Genomic DNA, 17,110 nt, shown 5'->3' with positions numbered 1-17,110 from the left:
TGAGAACCATGTGATTTTACTGATAATGTGGGATATAAAACTGAAAGCAACAAGGGAACAAGAAAAACAAAGAAACAAAAAATCATAGACACAGACAACAGTTTAGTGGTTACCAGAGAGTAAGGGGGAGAGGGGAGGGAGTGGAAGGAGAAGGAAAAGGGGGTCAAATATATGGTGATGGAAAGAGAACTGACTCTGGGTGGTGAGCACACAATGTGATGTATAGATGATGTATTGTAAAATTGTACACTTGGAACCTATGCAATTTTATTAACCAATGTCACCCCAATAAATGTAATTAAAAAATATATTGGTGTTCATAACAGCCACACGTGCACCTGAGAAATTGTCTGTGGCACTTATCTCTAGTTTACAACTTATCTATTCCTCCTACTTATCTCATATTTCATGTATCAGTATTCTATGGTAGAAAACTAAATGTCTTGTATCAGACTTCTTAGTAGCACCATCTGAATCATTGTTAATTTTCATTTAGAGATATTTAACAATTTATCAGTTTCACCTCAGAAATTATTTGTTTTGATGAGAGAAATATCTTTTTTTTAAAGAATATTTAAAAAAATCAATGACAGGAACATTGATTTTTAACTTGACTCTAGATCATGGTTCTGAAAATAGAAGCTCTGTCTGTATAGGGCACTGGGAAAGCTTGCTGTGACAATGTGAGCTATTGTGGACATAAATGATGAAAAACTGACATAAAGTAACAAATGAAATAGGTGGCCCAAATGCATTTCCAGATGTGTCATTTTCTGTGGAAGGGATGATTCACTGCAGTAAATATGTACATGAGTTTGGTTAGAATTCTCTTATTTTTACTTAAAATATTTTGAAAAGCAATAATGAAGAGATGCTCATTAATGCAAAATCCAAAGTTTATTGCTTCTACTTGGGGCAAAATTTTAAAATAGATATGTAAAATTGAATACAATTTTGATGATGGTAGCAGTGAGTTTTATAAACAATGTTGGCAATTTTTAATAAGGAAAATTCACAAGAATATCTGTGCACTGAGATTATTCTTTACTAAAAGAAATGCAAAAATAGAAAGATACCCATTCAGATGTGGTTGATTTTTTTTCCCTCCACATCACATTATTAGCTATTATTAAGAGACATGCAGTCAAGTTGGATAGATATTTCTTGAAATGATGCATGGTATGCAATGCATGCTTTCATTGTGCTTCCTGCCATTATGGAATAATGCGTCTTATTTGGAAATACAATGATCATTTCTGTTGAATCACACTCAGCCAGCTTATATAATAACACTTCTATTTTGTGAATCATTGCAGATTTCAGAGAGCTATGCCTTCCTACCAAGAGAAGCGGTGACACGATTTCTAATGAGCTGCTCAGAGTGCCAGAAAAGAATGCATTTAAACCCAGATGGAACAGATCATAAAGGTAGCCACAGTGTCAAATAGTGAGGTTTAAAGTAATTTTATTCATAATGGCAATTTATATCTCACATTTTTATAAAAAACGTGGTAGACTGAAACAGTTCAACAAGTCAGATCATCTCATTTATTCAAGCAGGAGGCAGTGAATTTTGAATATCTACTTACAGAGTAGTTCAGTGCCCATTCTTAGAGGAAAGACAGTTTTGACTGTGGCAAATAACTTTTTCTTATAATAATGTTTTAATATTCATTCATTGTGTGTACCTCATGGTATTTGAGATATATTCAGTAAGGAAATTGATGTTCCTTCCATTTGTGTCCTTTTAAATCTGCCGATGACTTATTTCTAAAATTGTTGAATAGTGTGGAGTTCCTTCAATGAAACATTTTACATACAAATTACAATTTGGGTTTAAAAATTAAAAATTATCATTAAAAATTATCTAGATTATTTTCCTAACCTATGAAATTCTCTCAGCAATTGAATTAATTTCAAAGCTACCCTTAGGCTAGCCCATTTCCCTGTCACAGGATAAGTAGACTGGCAAAAAAATAAAAAGAAAAAAGAAAAAAAAAGGAGCAAATATTCCAGAGGTATGTATAGGAAGTAAGTGTGCAGCAAAAGAGAATAATATAAATAATTGTGTTTATTGACTATATTGCTTTCACTCATTTTTAACCAGGGTCAAAAAGCTCCCTTGTAGTTAGAAATAACTGATTTATTCATCGTGTTAATTTGTCACAATACACCTTTGTAGAAACTTACCGGTTATTTTTTCTACAATCCATCTGTCATGCTCCCAATCTCCTACACACTTCGTATCTAGAATCTTATCTCAATTTGAACAAATTGGGTCATGTTGAAAATTACAGGTAGAATGCAGTATCACTTTCATTACCCATTAAAAATGTTCTATTACAGATAATGGAAAACCTCCCACTTTGGTGACCAGCATGATTGACTACAACATGCCAATTACCATGGCCTATATGAAGCACATGAAGCTGCAGCTGCTAAACTCACAGCAAGATGAGGTAAAATGGAAACATCTATGTTTGTTGTCACTAAAGTCGGAATGAAGCTTGATAACCATGACTGTCATATTAAGCATGATGGCATTTTGAAGATGGTAATTTATTTTTTAATGAAAGGAGTGTCACCAAGATTGCACAGATGGAGATGATCGAGATTCCCTGGCTTAACATATCTACATTAGGCTAGGTGGGAATTGGCTTATTCCTAAGAAGGTTCGTTTTCCTGAATTGACCTCTGTCAAGCTAACCGTAATGAAGTGCTAGAAACTTTAGGGGAAAGTATCCCAACTGAGGGAGTATTCAAGGAAAGTATCCAAGCCTTTAGTACTATGGCTACTTTGCGTGGAAATCAGAAAAGTCGATTGAATAGGTATTTCCAGTATAATCATATCTATTTTTTAAATATGGCATTATTTGGTGAAATATTATTAAATTCTCCTAAAATTACTTCACTGAGCTAACTTCATAAAGCCCACATCAAATTGTTTTTGTTTTTCACTTTATTTGAGCAGATTTAATTTCAAAATGATATTTATACAATTGTTTTATCTCAAAAGACTTCTATTAGAAGATTTGTATTAATGCAGTGGAAGTGTAAGATTCCATATTAACAGATGGCTAACTAGAAATGATTAAATAAATAGTATTAAAACCTTTGGTTAAAGATGAGTGACAACAAATGTTAATTTCTATTCATCCCTGAAAGTGGAAAAATTATTCCCACGATTCATGATGTAATTGAAAAAGAATTAAAAACCTCATAAACTAGTTAGAGCTGTCAAATTATTTGTAGGAAGCTCATTTAGATGTTGATATGTTTATTTCTAGGCCAAAAGTAAGATCAACTTTGTGCCAACAATAAAGCTCACATATGCTGAGTCCTTATGGCTTCTAAAATCATATGTATTTCACAAAAAGAAAATAGAGTCTTTTAAACTTATAACTGGATTATGAAAAGAACTCTTATCCTTACATTTTTAAAATACCAAGTTGGATATACACTGCCTTAAAAAATATTCAGATAAATGACTAGTCAGATTATTTATAAAATAGTAGAAATTGTAATTATTGAAAGATAGGAAGGTGGTTAAGTCAAAGTCATGTTAAAATAAGATTCAAGTGAGGTACTCCTTTGTGATCAGTTATATTTATAGTGTTAATTAAATTAGTTTACTGAGTACTGTCTATGTAAGTGGCACTCATAGATAATGGAGATAAACAATGAATACATTGACAAAAATCTTGCCTTTATTAAGCTTATCTTCAAGTGGGGCCAGGGGAGATGAAAGAGGAAGTGAATAATGAAAATATGTATATAAGAAGGTACTACTGTGTTTCCCATAAAATAAGACTGGGTTTTATATTAATTTTTGCTCCAAAAGACACATTTTATTCATGTACAAAAATCTACATTTATTCAAATACAGTCATGTCTGGCTGACGATCTTAACTGGGGCTTATTTTGGGGTAGGGCTTATATTATGAACACCCTGAAAATCATGCTAGGGCTTATTTTCCAGTTAGGTCTTGTTTTCGGGAACCACGGTAAATGCTATTATGAGAAATAAAGAAGGCCAGAAATGGGAATCCCTTTAGGATTACAAAATATTATATCCAATGTAAGATCAGTTGACCTTGTTATAAACTGTTGATGAAGTTTAAACCAGAACAAACATTCTTGAGAAGAATTTGGCGATAATTATTTAAAACTTTTAAAAATTATTTATAAGCTTTTGAGGTAGGTTAGTTAGTAAGACATCAGGCAGTTAGGAATTCCCTGGTAGAATGAGCTGAGCAGGCAACAGTTGTATCTTTCACGTGTTGAGCAGAAAACAGTCATGTCTTCAAAACCTCAGCCTCAGCCTTGAGAGCCTAGCCTGGAGATAACACATTCTTGCAGGAGAAAAAGCATCAATTATGCTCTGGGACAATTGGGCTGAGCAGCTGAGCAGCAGAACAAAGCTCCTCCAGGCTGAACTGCAGAGCAAACCTGATGAAACTGTAACAGTCGACACCTGCTTGTCTCCCCAGATATGCTAGAAACAGTATAAAAGCAAACACATTTTGCCTTAGCTAGTGGGCATCCCAGTTTCAGGTACCCCCTCTCATCCAGAGCTATAACTCGTTGCTTTCATAAAACTGTCCTTTTCTGCAACCTTGCCTCTCTGGTCCGCGCCTCCATTCTTCGGTGCCACGAGACCACGATCCCGTCACACACAATAAAATATCCTACATCACTTTGACTAGAAATTTATATTAAGGAATGTGATGTGTGAGATAATTTATGTATTAGGATGTTTATTGCATTGCTAACAGTGAATGATTGGATCCAACAATGAGAAATTGTCACATCTGCACTGTCCAATGTGATAACCACTAGCCACATGTGGATATTTAAATTTAACTGAAAATTAATTAAAATTACCTACATTAAATTTTCAGTTCTTAGTCACACTCGCCACATGTCAAGTGCTCAATAGCCAAGTATGACTGGTGGTCACTGAATAGGGAATGTTATAGAGCAATTCCATCATTGCAGAATGTTGTCTTGAGCAGCAGTGCCTAAATAACCAGCATTAGAGACACCCCGTAGAACTTGTTGAACTGCCTGCTGCAGGACCCTCACCCCAAGATTATAATTCTAGATCTGATGTGTGCAACCTGGTGATCTGAATTTTTTACAAGGTCTACCCTCATCTACACTAAGGTTTGAAGTGGTGTGTTTCACAGACAGGCTAATAACACAGGCTTTAAATTGATTTGAGCATAAGGTAAGTGAAAACAGAACAAGATGAGATTGGTGGGAGTGGTTTTCAAGGAGTTTTATGAAAAACCCTGAATGCTTGATTGAGTAGCTTACATATTACTTGGTATACTTTGACTCGTACGTATAGCTGCAAATTTATGAGCAGAGAAGTGGCTGTTCTGAAATGGGAAGATTAATTTGGCAGTAGTTGACGAACAAGACTGGTGGGGAAGAAATTGGACAAACAACTAGGAGACTATTATTCTGTTGTTTAGGAAATGGAAAAGGAGAACTTGAACCAATGGGGCAACAGCAGTGGGAATCGGGAGGTACATAGTAGAGACTCTCTAGAGGTAAAAACTGGTACTCAAAAACTAAAATGAAATATGGAACAGATTAGGGATCTGAATTTCAAGCGCCTTTTCAAAATTGAAAAAAAAAATAAGTGCCACTTTAAAAGGGAAATAAGGTGTCATTTTTAAAAGAGAAAAGACTTGGAAGAAAATTGTTACAGTAAAATGTTTATTCTAATTTTTAAAAATTAAGTTTAAAGGAATCAGAATTCTATGGTTTTCCATGGCTTTTATTATAATAAGATTTGAGTCACATAAGAAATAAGCTCACATTGTAGGATGTGGAGACTCTTTTTCTCCACAGGTTGTCTTACCAAATAAAATGCAGAGGGAAGGATTTAGATGAATGGCCTAAAAATTATCATCAATAAAATAAAATACTTAATCATATCAATCAAGGTTTCTGATTCTTCACCCTTAGAAATATTCAGTAATTTTTTCCTAGTGTGATTATCATTATCTCTGTGTTGATAATAAAAAACACAGTATTATATTTTATATACCTTTGCCACTTTTTGAAAGATAATAAATTAATCAGTTAATAATTAGAATAGAACTTACATAATGAATGCATGCACTTGGTTTCATTAAAGCCCTTTATAAATGTAAGCAATTGAATAATTCATATTCTAACAAGTAGTAGAACTGTGAAAAACAAATTATATTTTATTGGACATCGTGGAGGGAAATATTTAAAATAGTCATAATCATTAAGCCACTTATGATAATAAATACCTTAAAATGGTGAGTTTTAAAAAATAAAAATGCAGAACAGGTACATTTGGTTACGTAACCATTTTAATCTCTTGTCTACATTTCTTAAAAAGTATGCTGACATGAGTGTAATTAGTGATGATAAAAAGTATATCGATTACTCATAATGTGCTATAACAGTTTATAACCATTCCATGGAACAGAGACTGACCTGACTCTCTGTGTCTAGCTTTTCTTTAAACACACACACACACACACACACACACACACACACACATCATGGAAATGATATTTTACTAGGCTATATATAGTTAGCCATTTGTAATATATATAATAAATGCTTATTATAAAGACTATGTTTATGTAGAATACAAACTACTTTATAAACACATGTTGATCATCTTTACCATTATATTTAAATTTATTTTTATGTGTTCATATTATAGTAAATATGAATCTTATATAGTGTAGAATATGTTCTATATGTTCTATATCACAGTATCAGTTTTGTGTTTACTATATATCTGACATTGTTCTAACTACTCTGAATATATTATGCCCCCTCAATCTTTACATAACCCTTTGAGCTTGATACTATTATTATTTTCATTTCATATATGAGGAAATTTAGGCACAAAAAGGTGAGGTAACTTGCTTAAGGTCACACATCTAATAAGTGGAAAAGCTTGGATCTGAACCAGGCAGTCTGGCTCTAGAGAAAGTGCTCTAAAATATGACACCACACACTATATATATGTATATATGTATATAACGCATAACTATATCACCTAGTTATGTGTGCATATGTATGTATGTATGAGGTCAGACAATTAAGTTCACAAACTCATCCTAGAAAAAGAGCTACATACCTCATTGCTGAATACCACTGCAGTCACCTTTGAAGTACTCTCCTTGGGAAGCTATGCACTGATGCCAGCACCTAGTCCACCTTCCAAAGCAATTTTGGAACTCTTTTCCTGGAATGACCATCAGAGCTGTCGTCATGTTACCCTTGATGTCCTGAATGTCATCCAAATGTCTTCCTTTCAGTATTTCCTCTATCTTTGGGTAAAGAAAGAAGTCATTGGGGGCCAGATCAGGTGAGTAGGAAGGGTGTCCAATACAGTTATTTGTTTACTGGCTCAAAACTCCCTCACAGACAGTGTCGTGTGAGCTGGTGCATTGTAGTGATGCAAGAGCCATGAATTGTTGGCGAAAAGTTCAGGTTGTCTAACTTTTTCACGCAGCCTTTTCAGCACTTCCAAATAGTAAACTTGGTTAAATGTTTGTCCTGTTGGTATAAATTCATAATGAATAATACCTCTGATATCAAAAAAGGTTAGCAACATTGTTGCAACAAGTTTGCGAATTTAATTGTCAGACCTCCTATATGTATGTATATGGTACACATTGACAACATTGGTGTGCACATTAAGTTCTGTTACTTTTTCTCCTTTTAACATCTATGTTTCAGATGCTTTGGATTTTCTTAGAATATAGAATTGGAGAAAACATAATGTACCCAGTGAGAGGGCATGGCGCCGGGAGAAGCCTATGTGGCTGATTTCCCAGAGGCCTCATAGGGTGGCATTTCCATGCTGAATTAATGAAGAGTTAGTATACCCAGACATGATCAGTCTTTTGGTAAAGGAAGGACCAAAATCAGGTTGACCTGACCTGTGAGTCAATGCCATTTGTTAGTCTACTAGAATATTCCTGTTCCCTAACCATAGCAACTTCTTTGCTGATACCAAGATGTCATTTATGAAGCCAAGGTAATCTTACTATTCAAAGAAGCTATTTTCTCAAGCCTGGGTGATTTCATATGAATCCTAATTAAGGGTATATAATAGTGGGATAAATCATGTAAGTCCTCTGTGCCTCAATTTCTCAATCTGTAAAATTGGATGAATCCTGGTACCTAACTCAAGTTGTGATGAAGATGAAGTGAGTGAACAAATATAAAAAACAGTGTCTGCAACACAAATAGCACTGCTACTGCTGCTACTGCTACTGCTAAACTTTCAGAGCAAACATTTACAAATTAAAGTCAAACCTAGTGATTTCAATTAAATATTTATAATATTTCACACAGGTTTCTCAGGCCTTCCTGCCTACATAAGCACACCATTTGTCCAAAAACCAGTTCTCCAAAAGGAGTTTGCTTCAGTGAAATGTCTACAGCAAAATATTTTAGATTTGGTTTATATTTGACAGGTGTGATGAATTGGCCATTTCACAAACTCGTCTTTGGCTAATTTAGCTATTTGGTGAACTGGCTTTTGGTAAATGCCTCTTTTGCACTTTACCTAGAACTCCTTTTTGTGTTTGCAATACAATTTATAATTACTTTTGAGAAAAGAAAGGATGTGCTCAGGTTACCTTGCTCTCCAGCAACATGGACTTTGAATCTAGCCCTGTGAATGTACCTATTATTAGAGTCCATCCTGTTTACCAGTGAAGGTTTTTTGTTAAGGTTTTTTATTGCATTGTAAGATTTTTGCCTGTAATAGTTTATCAGGTCATTTATTTTTACAATCAAAACATGTATTTCTCTTTATGCCATGTTTTGTGATTGACTTTTTTAGGAAGCTTTTTGCCAATTAATAAAAATATTCATTCTTTCACTATTCAGGATAAGTCCCCAAGTATATCATTCCTAAGCACATTATTTTACCTTTTAAATTTGCCTGTACATAGATACATTGTTTGAATCTTCACAAGTCTTGATATTCCTTAAAAGGAGAAATTATTCTAGTATTTGTTGTTTTAAGAATTTAATAATGTGTAGCATTTTACTGAGTTCTATAAAAGCTCACATACAGGATAAACTTTAATTGAGCCTACTGATAAAATGATTACTATTTTGATGTGTTATATTTTATGATTCTTGTTGATTTTAAAACCATTTTCAGGATGAAAGTTCAATAGAAAGTGATGAATTTGATATGAGCGATTCCACACGAATGTCAGCTGTGAACTCTGACCTTAGCTCCAACCTTGAGGAGAGAATGCAGAGTCCCCAGGCTTTTCATGGCCAGCAAGATGGTAAGCCCTTCAAACCGAACAAACAAATACACAAAACAAAACAACAAAAACCCGGGTCAGAATTTATTAAAACAACCACTTCTTACTTGTGTGTCAATTCTTTATCTGTTTCTATGGGGACTTTTTCTGTGTACTCAAGTTACATTACCCACTTACATTATCCACTTCGTTATTTTTGAATTCAAATACTTTGTTCAAAACTAGGATAATAGACTGATTTATAAACAGACGTTAGTCGTAAAACTTCAAGCTTGCCCATGTTTTGCCCCCTGAACTTAAATTGTGTTGTGTCAGTGTAGTTTGGGTTCCTGTGGTTATGTTTTCTAGCTTTGGTTTCTTGGGCCACCATTCTTCTGACTGAATTAAGAGTTTAAATATGACCAAAAGTTATTTGGACATTTTTCTTTTTCTAAAAGACAAAGTTGTTACTAAAAACAATTGATACAAAAATGCAGTTTTACCAGCTGTAAAGGAGAGAAAGATCATGATCTCTGTTTTCCAGAGTGCATTGAAGATTCCTGAGTTATCCTATTGTTCTTGATAAGAAGAAAACTGAATATGTAGAGAAAGTAGACTTCTTGGTTAAAACACTTTAGGTCTCATATTATCAGCAATCTTTAAAAACTACCTTTGTAGATTTTTGTCTTTTTAAGTATAATATTATGCATGCAAATAACGTACCTTACTTGGGTAATTGTGGATGAAAATTAAGGGTTATAAATAGAAGGAAATTGGCCTATTTTATTCAGCATTAGTTTATTATTCCTGTATTAAGTTTACATGAATTTTTTATGACTGTATAGTTTTGTGCATACATCTGTAGATAGGGAAATAAAAATTTTTCCTTGCTTACTATGATACTTGTTATTAAAAACTGTGACTCAGTGGAGTAAAGTAGAAATTTTTTATTATAGTTTTTTTTGCAGTATCGTACTTCATTAATGTATCAAATAATGGCTTGTTTATACATTTAAACCTTAACAAACAGTGTCCTATGTGCCAGGCAAAGGGGTGTGGTAACATCTAGTAACAAGAAAAGAGGGAGAAGGACTTGTGAGTTAAAAATTCTCTTAAAAGAGTTACTCAACATTTACTTTTACTCATGATGGACTTAAAAATATATATATCCAAGCAACTTTTTCATTCAAAGATGTATTTGATCATTCTATTAGCATTTAGAAATGCATAGTACATTTGCCAGAATTTGAAGATTTCCCCCATTTCTGCATAATATTTGTATTCTAGAAATGTTTTGAAATGCTTCAATTGGTGAGGCCATTTTTGATAAACAGCAAAAAATTGAACTGGAATTTAGCGTCTAAGCCACATACATATGCATACATATATTAAACTCAGATAGATCTATCTTACAAAATCATGCTTAGTTATAATAAACTTTAATGAAATTTAGGTCTTACTTCACTGCTAAGAACAGGTGAATTTTTACCATAAATATCAGGTTAATGAAAATTAAGTAATAATTTATATGTTATAAATATATTATAAGTTAAATAAGAGGTAAGTATTCTGCATTCTAATGAATTGCTTATCTTTGAGTAAAATCATAATTTTCCTTTAAAAATGTTATGGCTCTCAGGATCAAAAGCTCAGAAGACAGTTACTAAAACTTAGAAAAATCACTTGTTTTGATTCTCCTTGGGGAAAAAAATTGAATCAAACTGATGTCCATTTAGTCCATCAAAGCCTAGTTAGACTATATAACAAATGACTATAGAATGTAGAATTAGATTCCTGCTTCCAGGAATGCATAGATATTTCATATAAGAACATACTAGTCTAGAACACTTTTCCCATAGCAAAATCCATACTGTACTGGTTTCAAAAGAAATGTTATTGAGAAATTCACTGAAAAAAATAGTGTCTCTGTTAAATATTTTTCCAAGATTCTTTGAGGCTTGAGTCACTTTTGGCTTCAGTAGTGGAGATCTTTGCTTCCCACTAAGACTTACATGATACAGCATTCACCCAAAATAGGAACCATGTTTAAGAACTAGGTAAAATGGAGGCAAATGTCTCATTCAGAGAAATAATTGTAAAAAGTATATCACTTGGAGCCTTGAGGATACTTATGTAAGAGTAAGTGGTGAGAGGCCCAATATTTCATTATTCATGCAACGAATATCTATTGAACCCTAGAATGAATCACACAGTGAGTCTATAGGCATGGACATGACATATTAGGTTGAACCATATGAAATTGCCATGTTGGTTCAACTTAATAGCCCAAGCTCTAAAATGACTTAAAATAGAACATGAAAAATATGAAAGCAATGTATTTTTGAAGTTGAGATGTACCTCTGTTTCAGGACAATGCATACATATGTACATCGTGTATATGTTGACTTGTACACTTGTAAATAACCACAGTCCTGTTTTGAGGGGAAACGTAGAAGGGAGTAAATTTAAAATACAGTGATTTAGTTGTGAGATAAATAAGCGGTGAAAGAGCTATGGCAGTGGGAGTTTCACTTTTTATTTTTCAAATTTACATTACACGCTGGCTGAGCTAGCAGCATAGACTCCTATCTGGGGAACTTTAAAAAAAAAAAAAAAAGAACAGATTAATGGGATTCACCTTAGATGAGATGACCAAAATAATAGGTGGGAAAAAGCGTGGAGCCAATGTGCCAGACCATACTTTTGAAAACATTCCTCACATTTCTACCTGGCAGTTTTTAGAGTGTCAGGATGACAGCTGTCTCACGGGCATTGAATAATGTAGGTGTAGTTCATACTCAAGTGCTGTGTTATGGTTTAGGTCAGCATTACCTTCTGCATTACATGAGTGAGGATTGATACACAAGTTTATATGGATTTCAGTTAACACAATTTTCTTAGTTATAACAATTGTTGTGTACTGCAGTTCTTCTAATAATTTTGAAAACACCCTTCTACTAGTCTAATAAATTCCGCAGTCTGTTTGCAGCCTTACCTATCTAAATATTGCATACATTGCATTTAATTTAAGGACACACACACACAAACACACATAGTACTTGTTGACTGTTCTGTGTATATCTGAATAAAATTTCAGTAAAAATATGTCTGTGACTAAAATTACATCTAATTTAGCTGAGTAGGATAGTTTGAAGTAATTATTAAAGCATATAAGCCAGTAATAAAAGCAACCACTATTCACCATTTAATTTAGTTGGAAAATCTAATAAAACATGTTTTTAATAAAAATGATTTAGCACAGTATATTTAATAGGAAATTAAGTTTAGTGGTTAATTTTTTATGATGGTGAGTTTTAATTAGAAAAGCTATTAAAGTGTTTTTTAGGCTGACCACCAAATTCCCTACTGAGGTTATATTGTCTAAGACATTTGCTTTGTTCTGAAACTCTGTGGTTTTTTTAATGGTTTCTAATTGCTTAGAAAATTTTGCATTAAGCAAAAATGATTAAAATAATTTTTTGTTTGTTTTTACATAAATCTAATAAACTATTTGACTTCCAAAATTAAACCTGTTCTTAACAGTGTTATTGTTCTCAACTTTTTAAGTCGCATGCACTTCCAGATTTAAAATACCTGAAAATGATAGTGCTGTTGCTTTTTCTTAATTCATGTTGTTCTCATGTCAGATTAAGAAATAATTTACAGGACAAATTTATTGAATCAATAATTTTTCTGGGTTGCGGTAGTTACACTGATGCTTTTAGAAAACTTTCTCTTTATGGAAGTTGCTCTAGAATAATTATATCATAATTTGCAGAAATATAAAGTATCTTTATAAGTAATATAGATAAAATAATTAGAAGGAATGTTACTAGGAATTAGAGGAAATTGTGATTGCTAGATTCTTTTGTAATATTATGTATGCTTGTGTGTGCATTTAATCATTTGAAAGTGTTTATAAGCAGTAATTCTCTATTTCCAAAAGCAGAAGAAGAAATAGCAATTTAGCTTACATATATAAATCATAAGTATGAAAAAGGATGCTTAAGTTATGCATTTATTTAAAATAGTTTTGTAGGGAATATTATCTTTTTGCATTTAGTGTCATAATATTTGAAAGTTTACTCTTCTGTTAAATTAAAATACTGCTTTTTGATACTTTACTCATATTTCATAAGTGGTTTTTCATGTACGTGAGTGCTTGTTTAGAAATTTAGCTTATTGATTTCATTCTGAAGCTTGTACACCCTGGAGACCAGTTCAGTCTTAGCTAGGTCGTGGGCCTCTGGAAAAATTAGGATAAATTGTCTAGGTTCCAGACTTGCCTTGGAGAGCCTGATCTGATCAGTGAAGGATGTCAGATTAATTCGGAATTTTACTTCTGGGCTAGTTCTTTGATTTGAGGTATTGCTCTGTAGTTTGTCATTATCTTCATGACAGTGTTCGTTCATCCATGAATGATCACATGGATCCAATGTTCAATGTTTCAGTACCTCCAGGACACCCCAAAATCCTGTTAGAACAAAGTAGCAGATAACAGACCCTTTAGGCCTTGAATATTGAATTTTGTCAGTCTGATAATGCATAAGTAAGGTCAAGAATCCATATGATGCTAGAGAGATGTTAGAAAGTATGTCTTTTGAGCATTTATTGAAATCAATTTTGAACTTCTAAATTCATGTATCCAGCTGTACTATAAAATCAGAACCCCTAGAATTTTCCCAATTTGAAAATCTTGAGCAATTAACTTTTTTCCTAATGTTTAAATTTGTTTTTACTATCACCTGGCTACCTTTGTAAACTCTCCTATAAAGTCAACACCATGCTGTTTTTCTTTACAACTTCCTTGTTGCTAGTGTGGGTCAGCTAGCTATTACTTAAAAAAAAAAAAAAAAAAAAAAAGAAGAAGCAGCTTTAGCCTTTAGGCAAAAAAATAAATCAGTGCTGAATAGGGCTTTGAAGCTGATGTTGCATGTGCGCTGTACAGAGAGCTAAAGCAGCTACAAAATGGGGCTAAATTGACCATAACCATCTTTATTTACCAGGTTTACAGAGATTAAAATTAGATAAAGGGTTGATAAAAGAACAATGGGAGGGTATTGAAGAAAGCAGTTGCAAGGATATTTCATTAGAGTCATCATAAATTTAGGGTCTAATTTTCTTCTTAACAGCCTCACTTCTTCGCTTGACTGGGAGCCTCTTGGGGCCAGGAAACAATAGACTTTAGGCATTCATGCACACTGCCTTTGGAGTCAAGCACAATGTTTGACATGTAGTAGAATATAGTTTTTGAATTGAAACAGTGTTTTGGAATTTCTTCTCCATCTGCTTACAGCTGTAGTGAAAGTGCATTCACCCCTTGGACTCAGTCTTTCTTGCCAAACCTTAGATCAGTAATTGATTTCCTTGCCCGCGAATGAATACTCTGTCCTTGTCACTTTGGGTTCCCGATGCCTCTTCTATCTCTGGTGTCTACCTTCCAAATCCACTCTGGAGCAATGGAACAATAAAGGAGCTTTGAGATCCTAAAGTGAATTTATTAAGAAGGCAGCATGAAGAAACTTAATTTTAAATCTTGAGACCTCGTTCCATATCACAGCTCTGCCAGTAACTAGTTTCGCAGCCTCATATAAGAATTATTAACATCTTTGGGAAACCATTTCTGCATCTGTAAATGAGAAGCTTCACTAACCTGCTGAGATTCATTCTAGCTCCAGAAAGTATTCTCTTTCCCATCTATAACATTTTATATTGTCTTTGCCCTGACAAAACACCTTCCTTTAAAAATATACAGGGGACCCCATCATTTTCTATATACCTCTAAACTGGTTGAAGTGTTTTCTCAGACTAGAGAAAGGGATTAAAAAATGATGGAGACAGCCCCGTTTTTCTCCCAGCCAGTCCTTCCTATCTTTAAAGGTCCATTTTGCTTCCAAGATACACATATGAGAAATACTTAGAAAACTGGGGTGGTTACTGACAGAGCAGGCTTTCCACGCTTCCTCCAGTCTTGACTGCAAGAATCATCCAGAATCATTCTCTGCTTTGTTTCTCTGCCCATCTTCCATGCCTTTGGTAGGGAACTGTAGTCAACACAAAGGCTTGTGGGTATTGCCCAAATGTGAAATTAACTCTTCCTTTTTCTCCCTCTTTTTATGAACATAATTTATAAGAACCTTTACCCCTTAATACTTCCTGAATGTTTGTGTGTATGTATTTACACACACACACACACACACACACACACACACACACACACATATATATATGTATGTAGGTGAGTATGTAGAGAGAGAGAGTTTTAGTGTTTTCAACAATAATGATTATTTTCCGGCAAGTGCTTTTCTAAAATATATCCTGAAGTCCTTAGGTGCTGGGGTTTTTTTTGTTTTTTTTTTTAGGCTTTCTTTTAATAGCAACATTATTAAAGCTTTGGCAGCTTTACATGTCTTTTCAAAACTTTGAGGATTTTTGGCTGTCAAATATCATTAATCAGCTCACCTCTCAGGATGGGAATTTATTTCGCTAACATTATTGCTGTGGCATAACAACATCTTGGAGAATAGATCCTAGCATCATAGAGAATAAAAAATGCTACTCATCCCTGATTAGCTCTGTCTTTATTCAAATGTGTGATAAAGTAATGAAGAAAAACCAAATTAGCATTATAGGTACTTGGGAGTTTAGTACGCTAAACACTGATGCCAGTGTTCTAACTGGTCTCATTGGGGACTTGCTTACTCTCTTAATACATGTCAACAACATCAGTTTATCTAAAATGTCATGCGCATAATCCTATTTTAGAATTGGTGAAAAACATTTAAATTCGTATCTAGATTCAGCCATCTAAAATCAAATTACTGTTTTAAGATATTTCCAACAGAAGGTGAGGATAGATGATGACAAGAACTAAAATATCTTGATTGCTTACTTTATGCTGGGCACTGTCCCAAGAATGAACTTTTGTTAGATTTTCACAACAATCCTATGAGGTAGGGATTATTGCTGTTTTATGATATAGATGAGGACACTGAGGCAAAACAACTAGCCTATCATCACCTGGTACAAATAGGATTGAAACACAGACATTCTGGATCTGAAACGTATGCCCTTAGAGAGGAGTTTCTAAATTGCCACACGTCCACCTCTGTAACCAGAATTTATTATATTCTGTAACTTAGGCTTGCTTACACACCTCATTTTATGCTATGTGTGTTCAACCTTCCAGCGTGTTCTTTTCTGAGCAGAGAATTACTATTCTAGCTAATATTTTAGTATTCCCTGTGCTTTTTAATCTGTGTATAGTAGCTGATTATAGATGTTTCCCCATACTTTTCTCTTTTTATGCACATATCCTCTTTGTTTCTGTATTGCCATAAAGAAATTATTCTAGCCATTGAAATCTATTGGTTTTGTCTAGCTTTCTAAAACAGGAGTAGCAAATTTAAATTCTGTTTATTTCAATAATATCTCTTGACAATAACCACCCTGTTTAAAATTCGTATTTCCTTTTATCTGTTAAATATGTAATTGACTTTTGACAATTTCTTTCATTTCCCCTATTCTTCCCTTGTGTGGAAAGGACAATAGGAAATTGTGATTGACCTCCTGTACTGCATTCATTATTTTGAATCTTCTCATTTTATGTTACTGTGCTTTATTCTAAATAATAAGATCAAGCTTTGGCAAAGGGGAAAAAAAAACCCACTTTTCATTCATGACCATCCACTCATGACAATAATGATTTCTTTTATTTTCTAAGGTTTTTTTGGATAGCATTTCAGCTTTACTCTGTGTGAAATAACAATAAAGGTTATACTTTTTTTAAATAAAGAGTATTATTTTCCTACAGAAAGCATCTAGATGAATAG

At 33.6% G+C, this 17,110-nt stretch overlaps 1 protein-coding gene across 6 annotated transcripts in view; it reads left to right on the top strand.

The window, feature by feature from the left end:
* NOL4 (nucleolar protein 4) overlaps positions 1 to 17,110 on the top strand; it is a 318,494-nt gene that overhangs the window by 106,330 nt on the left and 195,054 nt on the right. For all 6 annotated transcript variants that reach the window (XM_019652130.1, XM_019652131.1, XM_019652128.1 and 3 more), the window contains 3 exons: positions 1,317 to 1,428; positions 2,347 to 2,459; positions 9,188 to 9,320. In XM_019652130.1, the coding sequence (XP_019507675.1) occupies positions 1,368 to 1,428; positions 2,347 to 2,459; positions 9,188 to 9,320 (307 nt within the window). In that variant the 5' untranslated portion in view covers positions 1,317 to 1,367. The remainder of the gene's footprint in view (positions 1 to 1,316; positions 1,429 to 2,346; positions 2,460 to 9,187; positions 9,321 to 17,110) is intronic.

This window comes from Hipposideros armiger, unplaced genomic scaffold (assembly GCF_001890085.2).
Source record: "Hipposideros armiger isolate ML-2016 unplaced genomic scaffold, ASM189008v1 scaffold_173, whole genome shotgun sequence".
Taxonomy (NCBI): Eukaryota; Metazoa; Chordata; class Mammalia; order Chiroptera; family Hipposideridae; genus Hipposideros; species Hipposideros armiger.
This window is presented reverse-complemented; position numbering and strand designations above follow the sequence as displayed.